Source organism: Pomacea canaliculata, linkage group LG1, assembly GCF_003073045.1.
Source record: "Pomacea canaliculata isolate SZHN2017 linkage group LG1, ASM307304v1, whole genome shotgun sequence".
NCBI lineage: Eukaryota > Metazoa > Mollusca > Gastropoda > Architaenioglossa > Ampullariidae > Pomacea > Pomacea canaliculata.
Window position 1 is genome coordinate 6,034,577 of NC_037590.1, and position 18,022 is coordinate 6,052,598.

The 18,022-nt window shown below is 42.8% G+C and overlaps 1 protein-coding gene across 8 annotated transcripts in view; it reads left to right on the top strand.

Annotated features, from left to right (window-relative positions):
* The window catches only part of LOC112563549 (titin homolog), a 54,977-nt gene that overhangs the window by 17,561 nt on the left and 19,394 nt on the right, over positions 1-18,022 (top strand). For 7 of the 8 annotated variants that reach the window (XM_025237596.1, XM_025237614.1, XM_025237631.1 and 4 more), the window contains one exon: positions 16,619-16,834. In XM_025237596.1, coding sequence (XP_025093381.1) covers positions 16,619-16,834 — 216 coding nt within the window. Of the gene's footprint in view, positions 1-16,618; positions 16,835-16,964; positions 17,048-18,022 lie in introns of those variants that run through there. The other variant, XM_025237658.1, reaches the window with a different exon arrangement.

Below are 18,022 nucleotides of genomic sequence, written 5' to 3' on the forward strand. Positions count from 1 at the left end.
TGCAAGTTCGGGGAGAGAGAGAGTTGTATATGGCCTCGTATAAAAGATGGGTTAGGGAACTAAAAATAAATATCCGCGCCCCACTCTACTCACCTGTCAAGAGTATGGGAGGACTGTGTGGAATGTGAGGCCGAGTGCGTAGGTTTTCGATGTTCGTTCATGTAGACATTAAATTTATAGGATGGTCTTTCTTTGTGTGGACCCCTCATCCCTATCTATCCCCACCCACCCCACAAAAAAAGAAAACTTGTTGCAAGTGCTTAAATATTTTATGTTCTCTACCAGACCTTGGCACATGCCTATAGACAGACATTGATTGTTGTCTCCTGCTGGCTGGCTGCACAATGTATTCGAGAGACGACCGAATTCTTGCATCTTTATAACTGGCAGTAGACCATAACGGCTTTATATATTGCCTGAATAGAACTCGTCCCGCTGAGAAGGATTCATTCATAAACACTCCCCCCTAGTCATTCTTGTGTTAAAACACGGCGGTAGAAAATCGTGGATATACAGCAGCGTGTGTGCGTGTTTGTACCTATGTTTGGGAGGGACAACATAAGGCAGAGATGTATGGAACCTGAGGTCTACACTGCATATACGCAACTTATCATGTCTAGTTTATGGAATTTTCCAGATTTTATTAGCATTCTTTTTTTTTTTTTTTTTTGGTTTGAGTGTAACTCTCTCTCTCTGAATCCCTCACACACACGTAAAACTATTGTCACATGTTTTCTCGCTAACCTGATTTACATCTATTTACTGTTTCTACTATCTGTTACCCATACTCAATTGTTTTGTCATGGTGTCATCTGGCTTCATCACGCGTTTCATCTCCATTTCTAACCTTTCGTGTAACTTACAGTCCGACGAGCTTGTTTCGTGTCTTATCTGGAGAATGAAAAATACTATTTGCGTCAGCTAAATAAGAAGAGCATACCTGCTTTATGAGTAATCTGAACATGACACATACATTACTTCTGGACGCTGGTAGGTCGTGTCACGTGTCTCTTACAACTGACCCAGCTTGACAGTTAGCATTGTTGCACAGTAAGAGCATTGTATCACCTTACTGCCCCACCTTCGTTGTAATACCTGTAATTTCTTTCTGTTTATCCCTGCCACACAGTGAGGAGGCCGTTAACCTGGCACACCCATCTGAGTGCCAATCATGCATGTGTTCTGTCTCGCTCAATCATGTGTGTGTAGGTTGGATGTGTATGATCGTGTTCACTTCCGTATCGGTTAATCGCGAATATGACACGGCAGTTGTATCGACTTAGTGATACTTACACCAGCCATTGCACAGTTTGTAAAGCCTGCCATGCGGTGCAATATAACAGTGCTTCAACAGCACCTTGTTTTCAGATTTCGCATGACGCCGCCATTTTAAACACGTTTTAGCAGGTATTGATTTTGTTTGTTCGTGCAATATTTTTGTGTTTCGTGATGACACACGTGCAGCAGTTCGTCTACACGTAGATGACACATACTTCAGACGGTGACACGCACTGCTGGCAGGCCGGACAGCTTTGACCAACGGATGTCACTGACCGTTGGGGGTAACAGCAGGATGGGCAACATGCTGGCGTGGTCATTTTACACTCGACAGGTGGCATCAGTGTCCATTCACGAACCATTGATTGAGGTGGGAAGGGGTCCTACCTTTTGCACCCTTCTCGTACTTTCAGCGCTGATCAGATAATGTAAAATGCTATAACCTTCCTTTGGTAAATATATAAATTTTTTTCTATTCAGTCCGTGTGAATCCAAGGGGGTAGGGTGGTGGTGTACATCAGTTGAACCGTCGTATCGCGCGACACTCATACCCGTTCCTGTCCGCCAGTTCACACGAGTCGGCACGTCTGTGACACCCGAACCTGCTAACAGCTGTCACGTCGGCGACACTCCATCAGCAGTCTCCCCACTTGACCCCTCGCCTAGTGTGGTGACAAGGTAATACAGGGTCTTCACAGTGCCCTTAGGGATGAGTCCTGGTACACGTTGACCGCCAGACACTTTAGCAGGTAGTCCACAGTTTCCTCTTGAGTTTCTATGACTTTCCACTCGGTCATCTAAGGTACCAAAGAAGTTTCGTTTAGTGGTGGACTTCATGTCCCCTTCAGTTTCTAAACAACAAAAAGGTTTCTGTTCAATAAAATATATACTGCCTCTACACACATGTAGACAAGAAAAACCCTATATTTTATAGTCTTTATAGACAGCACCTTTATAGGGTATAGCTAACCTCGTGTCCTTAGGTGCATTCAGTGTAAGAGGCCCACCTTCCGCTGCCTGGTAGCTGACTGTCTCTCCACACATATATATACTCTAGGTATATTCTCGTTGAAAGTCGTGGGTCTATTGAAGTTCTTCGCTAACACCCAGCTTTTGAGTGTCCGTGATCCCCTTCTGGAGAGTGCTTGGTCTTAAACTGTCTACACAAATGGGGAACTCAATCGATAGCTAAAAATGTTTGTCCCAAAGGGTCTTGAAAACAATTAATTTGAATTGGCTTAAGTTTAAACAAGCTCTTCCAGAAACTGACAACACGAGGTACAAACAAGTGTACACCTGTAAAGGAGTTTGAACTGATGACCTCGAGTGTGCAGTTCGGAGCAAAGAGGCAGGCATCTCCTGGTATCGAAGCAGTGTAAACCACAAGGCATCTTATAAGCAAGATCTCCTTTAGAAGCTACCTAGAACTAGAGGTTTTCTTGCTTTCAGCTAACGACCTTTAGCTCAAGTTTAGTACGCTAACCACTGTACCACGGAGCTGCAACATTAACATTCTATCTTTTTCAAAAGTTTTGAGGATCTTTTGTTACATTCTAAACCTGTTTAGTTACTTTGTTATTCTGGAGACAGACTATACACGCATGCCTATAAAATACATGTGAAGGTAGCTGTAAATGGAAATTCAATGTTGTCTTCAAGTTTTTAATTGATAATGCATGTAGAGGTCTAAAAACATTAACCCTATCCTAAGTTTAGGACACGAGTCGTATTCACGTGTGTGGTCCAGGTGATGTGTGGGAGGTACAGGTACCGGTAACTTTAATCCTGGAGATAGAATGAGACTGGTGAGGATTATATGTCCTGTGGTTAGTGCTGGCACGACATTTCTACGCTTGATTTGTGTGCGGGGAAAACAATGGGCGGCTGGCCTGGTGGCTGGACTCGATTGCGTGCCGGATAAGAACCGTTGGCTGTGCTGACGTCAACGACAAGCACCATGTCTTCGATTGTAATTACTGCTGCGAAAGCTTCCCTGTGCACTGGCAAGATTTTCAACCGCCAAACTTCCCCGTATGTCTAACAAAACACAAAGATTTTCCGTCTTTTTATTACCAGAAGCGGGCGTGTATTTATTTATCACCTTTATAAGAACTCTTCCACCGGTTTGTTGTCCTCAAAAATCTTCCTGGTTTTTTTTTTTTAAATTTATTTATTGATCGAGAGAAGGCTGCTTTTTCTGTCAGTTTTCCTTCCCCGTACACGAACACACACGTTTGAACGGTACAACAGATTGTGAGTACTGATGCTGGTAACAGAAAGTGTTGCTAAAAATATAACATCCTCCCAACATCCCCAACCTCCATTCTTCAAATTGTGCAGATTGTAGACATTTCCTTGCCGATGACCTGCTCTTACAGCATTCAGGATTAGAGACTGTAGTGCACAGGTGTTGACTCACACCTGGCGCCCAGTAAGTCATCCGATGCTCTGACTGCACAGATCGCGGTCACGCGACCCTTGACGTCATTAGAAATCAGGTAGACGGTTGTACGACTGATCCCTGGTCACGACTGATCCTCGGCGCTGCTACACCCGCCATGCTTACCTATAAACTACAGCAGACGGCGGTCGTATATCTTGAATACCTTAACAGACGTGTTTAGTTTCAGGTGTGTGGAGGTCAGTGCTACAACACACACAGGTAGATGGCGTGACAAGTGAACAGATGGCGTGACGTGGATAGATGGCCTCCTCACCTTCGTCTCCAATCATTGATAGTTTCCTCTAGCGGCGACAGACAGCTCGTCTTCAGCTACTGATCGCAGACCAGTCAGCTCTCAAGATGAATCATTCATTGTGGTTGCCATATTTAGGTGACCGCTTTTTTTTTCCGAAACTGAGAAGCTGCAGAGCACGTGACATGCTTGAGGCATTGCGCAAACTGCCACCTGTGATGTATCGGAAGTATCTCACCAACCGTCGACTGTTAAAGATCGGAAGTAGTGCGCAAACTCTCTCCATGGCAATATTTTGGGAAACATTTACTGAGAATTATTCTGAATGTAAGCACTAATCCAGTCCTCACACTATGTCACACTGCACACCCATACCACGGCAGTGTGTTAATCTGATGTCTGCGGGTAATGGGAGCTGCATGCTGAAATATTTCTTTTAGGATGGGAGGGATTTAGGTTTCATATTTCTCATCATTGTGCATAAATAAAAGAAACCGTAGCTTCAGATCATGAAGGTGATTGATTCGCCTCGATTGATTAATGCGTGTTCTGCTGTGTGTGATGTATCTTAAGAGCTGTGCAGAGCAAAGGCAATTAAAACCATCAATGTTTGATTAGGTGCAAGTTCTGTATGAAATAAGGACAGACACCAACAATGTTTGATTAGGTGCAAGTTCTGTATGAAACAAGGACAAATACCAGCAATGTTTGATGTAGGAGCAAGTGCTGTGTGATTCAAAGGGCAAACAATGCCGGAAAAGTATTCATTTTCCGTTTTGTCATGACTAGTGCAAGTTGTACCAAAATAAACATCCAGCCATATATCGCAGATCGCTTGTAATGTCGTATCAAGGTAACTATTGATTCGCGAAAACAACAAAAAAAAGAGAGACCGGGTGAATGTTTAGCTGCTGTTTCTAGTGTATATACGAACCCATCCAAACATTTTAACAATCCGAACACTGGCCTCAATATCACAACAATTGTGTCAGTGGTAAAGAATTTATCAATTGCTTCATCGACACAGTGGGAACTGTCACCACAGTTTCATGTTCCGCGCCTCCACGTGAGGAAATCCCAGTGAGAAGCATTTCATTACCAAGCATTACAGTTCTGTCCTCTGTGTACTAGTTTAGTTTGTTCCTTGTTGCTCCTCTGAGGAGCAGCATAGAGCCCCAACAACACCTCGCCAACGGACCAGGTTTTGGGCAGTCCCCTTCAGTTGGACCCAGGTGGCTCCAATGTCCCTTGCCTCGCTCTCTACTGTTCTTTTCCAAGTCTGCTTCTGTGTACTGGTTATCGAGAACATTCTGAGCGCCTCAAAACAAGGGTTCTGATTGGAGCACGAGATGTCGGTCACGTGTGCAAACATCGCACAACAACGGATGTCCTTTGTGATACAAGTAGGTTGAATCTTCCAGTCTCGACCATCCAGTGTAGCCAGTCGCTGCATTTTGTCGACTTTTACTTTGCCCTTTGAACTAACAACATGGAAGATGTACGAACATCGCTGTTTGTTTCCTTAGAACTGTTAAGGAATCCGTTTGGTGAAAGGCTTTCTTCGCAGGAGCTCTCTGGGCTGTTTGGCTAACTCTCATTGTTTTTCATTCAGACCGGCCGTTTCCCACCTTTTTTTGTAATTAATACAAGTACTTTTGTTGCATTAAAAGTATGCATTCTAACCTTAGCATTTTGTTTGTTATGTTGTTCACAAAGGAGAAAAATAGATGCTCTTTACCATAAACCGGTTTGCACTTAAATTGCAAACCATGTTTTTGCAGCAAAATTTGTTTTGTGAGTCGTTTTTTTTACATCATACCTGTCGTCGTTTTTTTATTTAGAGAGGATTGCCATATTCAGCTTCGGGAGAGCTATTGCGTGCAGTAGTATCGGGTTCCTCAGCTATTGGAAGGCAAATGAAAGAACAACTGTCTTTTCATTTCGAGAAGGCAGTTTGTTATTCGTCAGTATCTTTGTTTTCCAGTACCACCTGCGGGTATTATTGCGTATTTGAGTATTTAATTGGTATTTTAATGTCTGACTTAACTCTAGTCCGGTTTTGAAGGCGGATTCCTTTTAAGGAGAGCTCTAAATGTATATTCCTAGGTTTCAGGTTATATCTGTCCAGTTTTAAGGTAGCCTCGAGGCAGTTATAAAGCCTTTCACTTGGGTGCATTTTTTAAACCCTCTTCTCATTGCCTTTGTAGACATTACACATTATATGCTGAGTCCGTCTCCATAAAACGAGGGTGTCATTGCCATTGCTCATGGGACCATACTACTAAAAATGTTGCAAAGATTCTTGTGGATAAAGCAACATAAAACAGTCTCCCCGTTGTCTGGAAACTGCGTCGTGTCTACTAAGACAAAAGTACTTTTCCTTGATTGGCCATTAGTAACAGCTTGCCCTTGCTTCATGAATACAATCCCTGGTTGCTGCTGTCCTTTTTTTTTTTCAAAAAAGGGTATATTATATGATAGGCTGGATCTGTCCTTTTAATATTAAACTGTATTGATATTATAACTGTCGAGTATCACCCCCAGTGTCGCCGGATGCATGTTCACACAGCCGGCACGAACACACACCCACTCCCTCAGCCAGAGACGAGACACGAGGTACCTGTCGAACCTTTAATGATCGTAGACCACAAAAAAGACGAAATGAACGGAGCAAACAAGAAGTTTAATAAAAAAAAATGTAGATAACATGTGAGAGTAAAAAAAAAAAATATTGAAGAAATACACTTACACGTACACGGATTGTTAGTAAGGGAAAATAATCAATGCACACCGAGGACTGGAATCAATCCACCTCTACTTTCGTGCTCAGACTGGACCAATTACCATGTTTTGCCTGTAATTTGGCATGCTCTCTTGCAGGTCACATTTCAGTAAATAGCAGCCCAAGGGAATTCTTAAGAGACAGTTTTAATTAATCCTGTGAAATACGAACCCCCCTCTTCATCCCTTCCAAGTCTACTGACTGGTACTAAATACAGTTCAGCTCCTACATCAGCTGATCTCCGCAAGCAAAAACACCTGGAAGAAGTACTGATGATAATATTTTAAAATACGGGTCTTTTAGTTAATTAGTGACAGCCGTCTCGAAGTTTGCTTGAAAATTTACAGAAATACGATAAAGTGCAGCAGCTGCTTAGCTGGTTTTTGAAGTATCGTGAAATGCGCAGCACATGTGAGGGGAGAGGGGACAGGAGGAAAACAGGGCTGTAGACATTGAGTTGGACGAGTTCTCCGCTGGATACAATGTATTTTGTGGTCGCTGAAGTGTATGCCCGCCAAGGTACGGTTTACGCGGCACACTTCTACTTGGCTCGTACCCAAACCCTCTTTAAAAAAAAAAAAATCCGTTAAACACGCTGTCCATGCAATGACAAAGTAGAAATGCAGGTCGACGAGTGAAGTAGGGGCCGCTAGTGTAGTGATGTAGTTATGTGTCACGTGGCTGATGACAAATGCGCAGTGACCCCACAAGGTGCTGGAGAGAGGAGGGAATAAGAAAGGGAGGGGGAGAGGATGGGATGAGTACTTGTTCTTGACCTTCTGCTGTTGGTGCAGATGCAGCTTGTGGATCGAATGACACTTATTGCCCACAGCTCGTGTCTTCTTGACGAAGCGCTGACTTTGAGACATGTATGGGCGATCTTTCAGTGTTAAGATGCTTTGGAACAAGTAAATCTTCTGCTTTTTGTGCGAGCATGTTTGAGTGTGTGAGAGAGAGAGATGAGGGTGGGGGAGAGACATAAAGCTGTGCAAAACAATTCTCTGAAGGGAGTGCCTTGTAGACTGACAAGTTTACTTGTCAAAGAGACATGCAGGGTAACATTGTGACAAGGAAAGTCAGGTCACACAAAAGTTCATTGCATACAGTATGCTGTGTAATTGTTGAGGTTCAAGGGTCTGTGGAAGCTATTCTGAGAACAGGCTAACTTAAAGCCGATGGATGGAGTTATATGACACTTGAAATATCCAGAAGCTTTACATTTGCGTTTATTCATTATTATCATTATTTGCACTGGTGATGCCGGCTACCTGCAGCTACATTCCTGTTCACTCATGCATGAGATGGCCAGCCGCTCTTCTCCTACAGGTGGACCTCGCAGACACCTGCAGTTGTAGGGGGAAAAGAACGACGCGTTCTCATGTCAACAGGTGTGCTTGGAGGGCGCCGGTGAGAATGACAAACATGGCTGTCGATACTCATCCCCTCACCCTACTACACCGCCTCCACCCCCTGCAGTCCAGCTGCAGATGTACATCAGTCGGGCTCGTAAGCCGCGCAACTGGAATGAGAATGTTGCTGCTTGTAAGACGTGGGACCTTGCATGATAATAGTTGTAACCCGTCCACGTGACCACTACTACTGGAATATAGTTTAGTGTCAAATGCGTGCACTTGTAGGGGGTGGGTGAGTGTAACTGTGGCTGGTCAATAGTTACGACCGATAAATAATATACTGGTCAAAACTGTATCGTTACAACCCTCATAAAAATATAACAGTCTTCAAGTTGATTAATATTGGATGCAGTAAATTTAAAGTTGAGTAAACTTTTATACCAAAGCCTTTGCAGCTGACAAGTCTCGTTTTATGAGAACTGTGCTATGGACACAGAAGCATAATGCAAACTCACAGCAAGAGAAAAGTAAAACAGTGAAGGTTTCATTCTGTGTATCGCTAAGTGTAATGTAGACCATGAATTGTAATAAGTATATATATTTAACCTTGTTCAGCAGGCAGGATATAGGATGTTTGAGTTGGGCAGACAGCACACATCACCTACTTACTGGAAAAACAGCAGAATCGGCAGTCTGCCATTTAAATGCATCCGGGGTAAACATGGAGAAGGGTTGACGGGCAGCCCGATAAAAACGTGACAAATAGTCCGGCTCCATGATGAAGCAAACTCCAAGCGTTGAGATAATAGACAAGCCGTTCACACCCCATAAACACACACACATGTGCACTGAGGACACTAATTAGAGGTCTTGTAAAGAACTGATGGCATGTGACCATCATGGAGGATCATATGATTGTTCTCTTTCGATCGTTTGACTGAAGGGAATCGCAGCGCCATGTGCCCTCGTCAGTGATGTGTTATGCCCCGCGCCGCTCGGTACAGCCCCCTGAATGCGAGAATAATGAGAGTTGCGCATGCTGCGGCACCTCCCCGCCAACAAAGGTTTCCTTTTTGACTCAGGTGACCGCTGGACCAGGCCCCGTATGCATGTAAATGGAATGAGGACAACTCCGTTTACCTGTTATTCGCGGAGTGTTAGTCGAGACTTAGGCGCTCCTACGGTCTATTCGGATTCCTCATGCACATAGCTCCAGTCGGCCGCTATTAGCTTTCCGTGTCTGGCATCGGGAAAACCCGCTGCTATTTTTAGAAGCGGTGGAAAACTCGATGGCTTTTTAGTGAAGGTAAAGGAAGGCTGACTTCTGATTCCTATCGTCACATCGTTCTTTCCTTACATCGAGCTGTCATCTCCGAGGAGTCACCTGCTTGATTAGCCAGTCATTGTCTCAGTGTTAGGTATTTGACCCTATTGTAGTCAAGTAACTCAGTGTGAGGCAGTGATCTCTCACCTTGGTGTGTTTGCGTGGTTACTAGCGGTATGGGAGACAAAGAAAATAAGGAAATAAACAAGGGGGCTGGAGAAAGGATTTGTCAGAGAGTATAGATGCGTTTATGATGTCAACTACGAAAGTCACAGACCGCACCCGCTCAATGATCCGCCAGGCTGGAGAGCTTCTCCGGGCTCCCATGCATACAAATTTTTCCCTGATATTCACCCTGATCAGCGCTACACCCGTTTAAACCCCTTCTCTGGTCTACATGCATACGTGGCCAGATGCACTATCTGCGACCAGTCATCTACAAGGACTCATTAGTAATAGAGACAGCTTCTACTCCGATGTTAAAATACGCACACGAGAAGTTTTTCATGAGTAGAGACACACACACACACGTGTGTACACACAGTCACCTGCCGTGAAAATAAATATGCAGAACACAAACTGTTTTACTCACGATTCACCACAGGCCATAGTGAAACATTTATTTCTGACATTTCATACTCGTTAGCACCTAACTTTGGCTGTCCTCCCGTACAACAGAAAGTATATCAGTGAAATTGTTTTACAAAACTACATTAAACCATGGATGTTTACACGTGGACTGATGACTGTCTGCCGAGAGTTCTCGCTGTTAGTCTTGGCGAATGTGATTAAACTACAAGCTTTGTGCACATCAGCCTCGTTCTTGTAGCTAACTAAAAAAAGTCTGCAAGCAGTCCATTAATACAAGTTTGTGATTGAATGGTAAAACAACCACCCCGTCGTCACAAAGAGAAAATAGTATGTTAGGACAAATTGGATCAGCAGCAACAGACAAGATTTATTTTCATTATGGCGACAGTCATCTGGGGTCTAAAGTCAAATGTTTCGTGTGTAACAAATCTCATTTTATAACTACTTGCAAATCACAGAAATGTTTGCAGGTAACGGAACAAAAGAGCTGACGATGACAAATTTATGTTGTTATGGCTTCAGACAAGACGTGAATACAAAATTAATGACCATGATATTTACTTCTTTTGTGATGTCATGCCGGGTATCCCCATCACTTTGCCGAAAGTACTCAGCACATCACGGTTTCCTCCAGCGATGCGATTGAAAGCTGTCATTTTTTTGTTCACCTCGTAGTCATCACTTGCGCTGTCGCTCGCTGGGTCACGTGGTGAAGACATGCAACGATTTTCATAGGGACAACTGCTGCACCTCAGCGCAAACTTCGAAGCAAAGCCACAATGCTCGCCGTCGCAAAGACTAAATGAAAGCGTTGGTTCTGTGCAGCGAGGACATTTCAATCCGCTCAAACACTCGGAGAGAGTATTCAGTTCTGCAAGGAACCACTCCTGACCCTGATGACCGGCATGGTCAGCGCTGGAGGTTTCTATCTTTGCTGTCGAGGTTCCTTGTGCAGGGTCGCTAGTAACACCCGCAGCAACACAAAGTCTCTTCAGTCTTTTCGCCTCTGAAAGGGCCTTATGATGCCTTCGCCGTTTTCCACCTTTCGGCATTTTTAGCAAATGAAAATGAACGTCTGAAATACCGAACGAGGGTCTCACGAGAGCACTTTCAAACTAAACCGCTTTACACGCGGAATGACGCTTGAACAGCCTCGCAGTGGTTTGTGGGTCAGCCAAAGGGCACGTGTGACCTAGCCTCGGTCTTACTGGTGAATTCTGACTGGTTTCGTATAATTACCTTTGCGTTCTTTTTCTAGGAAAGAGCGGGAATATTCGGATGACCTAGAAATTACACAAAAGGAGGTCGACACAAAAGATTTCACGTCTTGATGCTGTTGTACTCAGCACTGTCTGTGCGGGATAATGTGTGTAGGCTTGTGTTGTAGGAATATTGCTGTTACTATATGAGTGGGTGTGTGTGCACATGTGTTTGTGTGTCGCCAGAATCTTTTCTCTTTAATCTCTTACATAATCTTCCCTCTAGTGTGCTGGCGTGTCATCATACCTGTAATTGCCCTTGCGGATTAATAAAGTTGTATTGTATTGTATGTGTGTGGGGATACCGTGTACTAAGCTGTCTGAATTTTAGTCGAACTTGAATAAAACCACGGGTTTTTGAAGGAGACTTTTGTGGCTGCACAGCCAATAGAAAGTGGAGGCATCCAATGCCCGAAGCGTTAACTATCAAAGTTTGAGTCTGTTTGTCGAGGTTTTAGCCCCAGGGCGTCGACAGGAGATGTGTGTACTTGAATGCCCGAACCACTTACCTGTCTAATCACCTGGCTGCCTGTCAACAGAAGTCGTAAGCTCAGACAGACTTCGATTTAGCTGTCCAGTAGAGGTCTTTATATTCTTGATGATTAGTTGAGAAGACCACATCGTGTGGAGAAAAAAAATGTTAATGGTCACTGCTGACGACTGAAGGTCGTGCCACACAAACAACAACAGTTTCACTAGAATGTTTATCAAAACAGCTTTTACTAAAACTATTGGAAAACAAATTTAAAACATTTTCCCCAGAAAGAACTGCTCAGCTTACGACGCCAAAAATGTTTTTGGAAACAGGTCTTACTTTCGTTATTTACGTCGTTGACAAAGATTTTATGGAGAACCACATAATTTTATTTATTTCTTTGTTTTTGTTGGGGGTTTGTTGTTGTCTACAAGCAGTCTCGTATCGCCCATAAAAAAGACGAGTTTGTCGAGATTCGCTTGGCAGCAGTACTCACTCACCTGTGGGAGCTTTTCTTGTTAATTTAAACATTAGTGTAATATCAACAGTTGTACTATGGGTTAGAGAAATCAATATTGATTTTGTTTGCCAGCCGCATTTTGTTGTTCTTTTCTTTTACATTATATTGTACCATAATGAAACGCGGAAATACACCCGACCTAGGAATTCATTCATGATATTTTTTAAAAGTAAAAGAAATCCTCTGTGTGTGCGTAAGGAGTGTTTAGCTAGGAAGGTGCTGTACACAAAAAAAAAAAAAGGTTTCCAAAGTAATTTTAGAATTTTTCACTTTGAACTGTTTGAAGAGGGTAATAGGCAACTGTTGGCGAATACTTAACATGCAGGCTGGCAGTTTACCCAGTCTTTGGGTGTTTGCCGTAAGCGTCCGTGCTCTGGATAATGAGGCATCAAGGTGAGCTGTCAACTTTCATCTCTGTTCGGAAGCACAGGTAAACAGAAGACGCCAAACGCGGGACACGTTGTAAAGCTGTCAGATGCCAAAGCATTAAGGCGAGGTCAGGCATAAACACTTTCGAGTTTCATTTGTTGGTTATGTCGTTTTTCCCTTATTCCTCGTACAAAACATGCCATGGCGGGTGGCAAAACACGTTGCTTAATATGCTTTTGCCGAGTGTTTTAACTATAACGAGGGTTTTCTCCCCCGATGGCGTAATGCTAATTACGTGTGTGTGACGTCATTTGTTACTTGTCCTTATTCATCTTTCTGACGTGATCGTTGTACTCAAATGGCCGCAAGATGTTTGTCTCTTTAGCTGCCTGCCAGCGTGCTTTCTCAGTAATCCGCTTGTCTGTGTGTCTGACGCCGGAGGACGTTGTCACTGGCGACGGAGCGTCTAACGCTCGTTAATAAGTCAGATTCCCTCGCGCCAAGTCTCCAGGGGATGTTATCCGCCCACTTCTGCCTCAAAAGGCAAGGGGGGAGCATAATAGACTACACAGAGGCGTCTACAGATTTCACAGACCGCGCAGTCAGCACAAAGGCCAGTAGCTGCTGACTTCCAGTGCAGGCAGAGGGCGCCTCCTTACTGTGTCTTAGTGATGTAACATTGTAGTCACAGTTGAGCTTTCTGTATTCCTACGTTCCGTGTTAGTCAGAAATCGTATTTTGAAAGTAGCTTATCAGATAATGAGATAATCAGATAATGTTTTGTTCACAAGGAAATTGCTTTTTGCTAACAATTATTGACACCCTATTCCCCTAACACAACTACAACAAACAGCAGCCATTGCTGTGTTTAAATAATACAGTCTTTGTTTACCTAAAGCTGATTTCCAGGACCAATTATTCTTTTTTCAAGCGCTTTACTGCAAAGCTCTCCTTGATGCATCTGATGGTAACCTAAAAATGTCAACACACCTTGGCATGTGAAATAAATCACTTTGATTAAAGGCACTTTTCTTAAAACTAATTAAATTCCATTAAGGTTCTGCTATGTAAATCCTTCAGTGTTTTATAGTGTTGTAAACTTTATCATTTATCTGTCTTCATTATATGTTAACACTCTTATTACATATTACTATCGTTGCATCATATGTAGTGCAAATTAGAGTTGCATTTTCATCTGATTTTAAATAAATATTATTTCATCTTGAAAAATCTTCAAATGTTAATTACATAAGTGCGGAAGTAATTCACAATGATGGATGGACAAGTATGTTTCGACAAGTGTTTACATGTTTACTTACAAAGTATTCAACAACAACAACCAGAGCCCAAAGAGAGGCCAGGCTAGACACAAGAAAGAAAAAAAAGGAGGTCACGTACTTCTGACCTTACCGTCCACTGGCCTTACAAAATATCTCAGCAGTTTCGAAGCCTCTCTCGCATCGCTCAAATCCCTCCCTACCTACAGTACGAAATCACCGCGAGGTGGAAGTACTTTCCCTTCCAAAGCCAACAAGTCTCTCTCCCACTGTCTGTGTGCGTGTGTGTGTTTGAAGGTGAGCGACTGAGTTTTTGAGAACAGCGCTCAGCTAATTTCTCTTTCATCATTAACATGTATCGTCATTACCAGCTTATCAGAGGCAGTAGGATTTAAATGCGAACAGAAGAATCAAAACGGGGAACGATGTGTGATCACTTGTGTAGGGTCCTTGTTGTGTTCGGACAATGGATAGTTCAGGGGAGCTAATCGAGCGACGTGAACTTGTGCTCAACAGGGACATAATCTATCGGAGAAACAAAAGTAATCTTTCGACATTAATATTCGTTTAGTGCAAATATTCATATCGCAGAACATTTCTCGGAAATGTCTCCGGTTGATTCTTATTTCCTCAAGAATTCAAATGAGTTTGTTTCAAGGATGCGATTTTCTTTCTCTTTTCTTTGCTATCATCTGTTCCTCCTAATGACCTACACAACTACAGTAACAGGACACACATGACTAACATTTTAATTTTGTAATTTGACCCTTTTAAATTAATATTTGATATAAAATGTAGTTGACACTGTGAAAGTGACCTTTCCTTAAGTAAGTTTATTTTTTACAAAAAAAGTTTATAAAGATCATCATCAAGTAAAACTGGATTTTTTCGGTATTATTGCGTGGATTCCAGTGTCACTCTCAGGGTGTCCCCAAATTGTTTGCTATCATTGAATGAAATAGATATTACCTTAATCTCGGTCATAGCCGGGCAAGCTGTTGAGTTATACAAATATTTTTGCAGGTATAACATGATTTCTCAGAAGTGTTCATTTTGTTTAAAGAGTCTTTTCTGAAAACATTAAAAAAAAAGACGAGACCTAGAGCTTGTGTGAGGTCAAAGGCAGGTCATATTGTACTACATCAGTGATAACACGATTACAGAGACCTGTATCTTGTGACCAACATTTGTTTTACTCATATGAATCATGGCGACGGCACGTACATTCGGTATGTTATCGGCCATTCATCACACATTACACACAGGTAAACTTAGGACATGTATCTCTGATCACCACCTGCCTACAGGCCTGAGAGGCAGGTGACATTCTTACCCACTGCTGACGTCCTGCAAATAAATCGGTGGTTGGGAAGACATGGAATGTGTAGTGTGAAAAGTAAGCTAACAATTTTGTCCATGTGAATTTTCTCACAAAAACGTGTAGACAAGTAGACAACATCACCAGTCGCTTTGTCTCAGTATGACAGGTGTTGGTGTCTTTGATGTTTGTGGCAATAGAGAACTTGCCAGTTGCCACTATTTTTAACAGCGCCAGAGGGGGGACATGAATACAACACAGCTTGTTGTGGTGTGTCTGTGCTGGTTGCTGCATGGGGTGGTTGGCGACCCTGTCAAGTAGTCTGCTCTCAGGCTTTTCATTACAGTTAGATTAGCATATGTGCAGGATAGGGCCTGTAGAGAGAGCCATGTTTAAACTGAAAAACTTTAAACAATTTTCAGTGGACAGTGATGATCCTCGTTAAAAAAAAAGTTCCTACGTAGTCACCAGCGTGAAATTTTGTGCAGGTCGGTGACAGAATTGTTCAGATTTATGTGACAGAAACTAGTGTGATGACGAGGGTGGAGAACTATGGCCGAGTGCACAGTCGCGCTGGCTAAAATGCTTTTAAAACTTTTAGTTGTTAGCTGTGCACCCGGCTTGTGGTCAGTATTATGACATCAGCTTATGTCATCTTCATGTATCTCGCTTCTACAACATTTTCTCACTCGTCGCATATACAGTAATTAACCACTGCTATTTTCTGTTGCTTCCTATCCCTTTCCACTATCTTTTAAAGAGAGACGTGGTATCGGAGACTTATTTATCTGCCCTTGAACAGATAAGGTATTTATAATCGGTGTAAAGGTAGGATATTATAGCCACCTAAGTGCTAAAGAGAAGGGGTGGTTCTTTCGCAACACGACTGTTTGGTACGTGTAACACCTGTAGTCTCTGTGTCATATTGCCTATCTTACTGCACCTGGCCCTGTGCAACAGACTGATATGAATGAACGAGGATGTCGGAAATCAGTGTTTGATGGAACTGAGGACTAAGAAATAGTTTCAGTATTTCTTGTCTTCGTTGTCCTTATCATTACAATCCACAGCAATGTCTTTTCTTTTTTTCTTCTCATTTTTTTTTTATCAGCAGAAACTTTTAGTGGGTATCATGGCCTGAAAATATAATGTTTCACACACTTGGTATAGTAGTACTATTTTTGATGAAAGACATTTAACAAGTGCTTAACACGAGGTTTTCTATGGCTGTCATTACTATTACATATAGTCCAACCGTAGTGAAAACTTACCAGTTTTGCTGACCTTTTTGGAGGGGAGAGTGGATGGCATAGGAGTTAGACTTATTTCTGAATTCTGATGCTGTTTCACACATTTCCGACCCTGATTTTGTTTCAGAACTGCCTCCACAAAGCACTAGCGTCCGAACCCCCGCCATCAGCACCAGCAACAGACGGCTGGGGTCCACCCGGGCAGGTTCTGTGGAGACCTTGAACTTGCTTTCATCGTCTTCATCCTCCTCACATCAAAGAAGTCGGACTCCGGATTTTCTTAAGCCCCTATCCAAGGAGACCGAGATATACAAGAGCAATCACAAAGCTCGAGAGACAAAAGGTGAAGGCATTTGTGGCATATGCGAGTGAATGCACTTCTGTGAGGTAGATAGATGACGCAGGTAAGCTTATCACTGATGTATCTTCGATGTCATGTTAGGCTCTGATGTCATACATTTACCTTTGCACGCAGTCAGGTGAGAATCGAAAAAGAAAATATAGAATGTTCTGAATTCGTGGAGTGGGATGTAATATAAAATGAGACCTAAAAGAGGTAAGCATTTTGTAGGCACATATTAGGTTTGCGGGTTGGTGGTTTGAGTTACCATGGAGATTTTAAGTGTTTATTCTTTACATTTTCCTCTTTGTATGGAGTGCATGTCGTTACCTACAACCTTCCTAAAGAATAAACAAGAGATAAATTAAACTACCCAATCTGTCTCTGCGTGCGTGTCCGTAGTTTGGTTTTCATCTCCTACAGGTAACTTTTCAATTTTTCGTTCCATGTTGGCCTGGACGAGATCACCGTGATAAAAACTTCAGTTGGTGACTCAGTGCAGAGTAATAACTAGCATTATATTCGTTCATTCTTTCTCTCTGATTCATTCGTCAGGACGATGCCGAGCACATATTCCCAGCACCAGAATGAGGCTCATTCCCTCTTTAAACGCCCTAACCCTGACATAGCTTGCACAGATTCCTGCAGCACTAGCCAAACACAGAGGCCCAGCAAGCTAGTCTACACTGGCTTTTACAAGACCGCAAACACTGCCAGCAACACTGTATACACAGATTATCAACCCTGTCTTGTCAAGCCCTCGGCCTGGTCTCCTCCCTGAGCTGTCAGCTTCCAACAGTTTTAAAGCGATGGCCTTTGTGTGTTATATAGTGAGACTGGGCCTGGGAACAACCATAGACATGGTCTGGAGCTACAGCGATACTAACAGAACTTGTCAAACGGGATTATCAGTTTGTGGTGTTTGACAGTGAGTCCCTTAGACTATGCTACAATTATTCTTTTCGGAAATTATATTTTGAGAACTTTATCTGATATTGGAATAAAGGTGGCATGCGTGTCTTTCATCAAGAACAGTAACTACACACCAATTAGTTAATACACCAACCGATCATAATTAATGCGATTGAGAATTATAGCCAAAACAGGTATTGGAGGTAGTGGCTGCCATCTGGAATACCATTAGTTTTGGGGGTCTGGTGTACAAACGGTTGAGGATGAATATTTGACCAG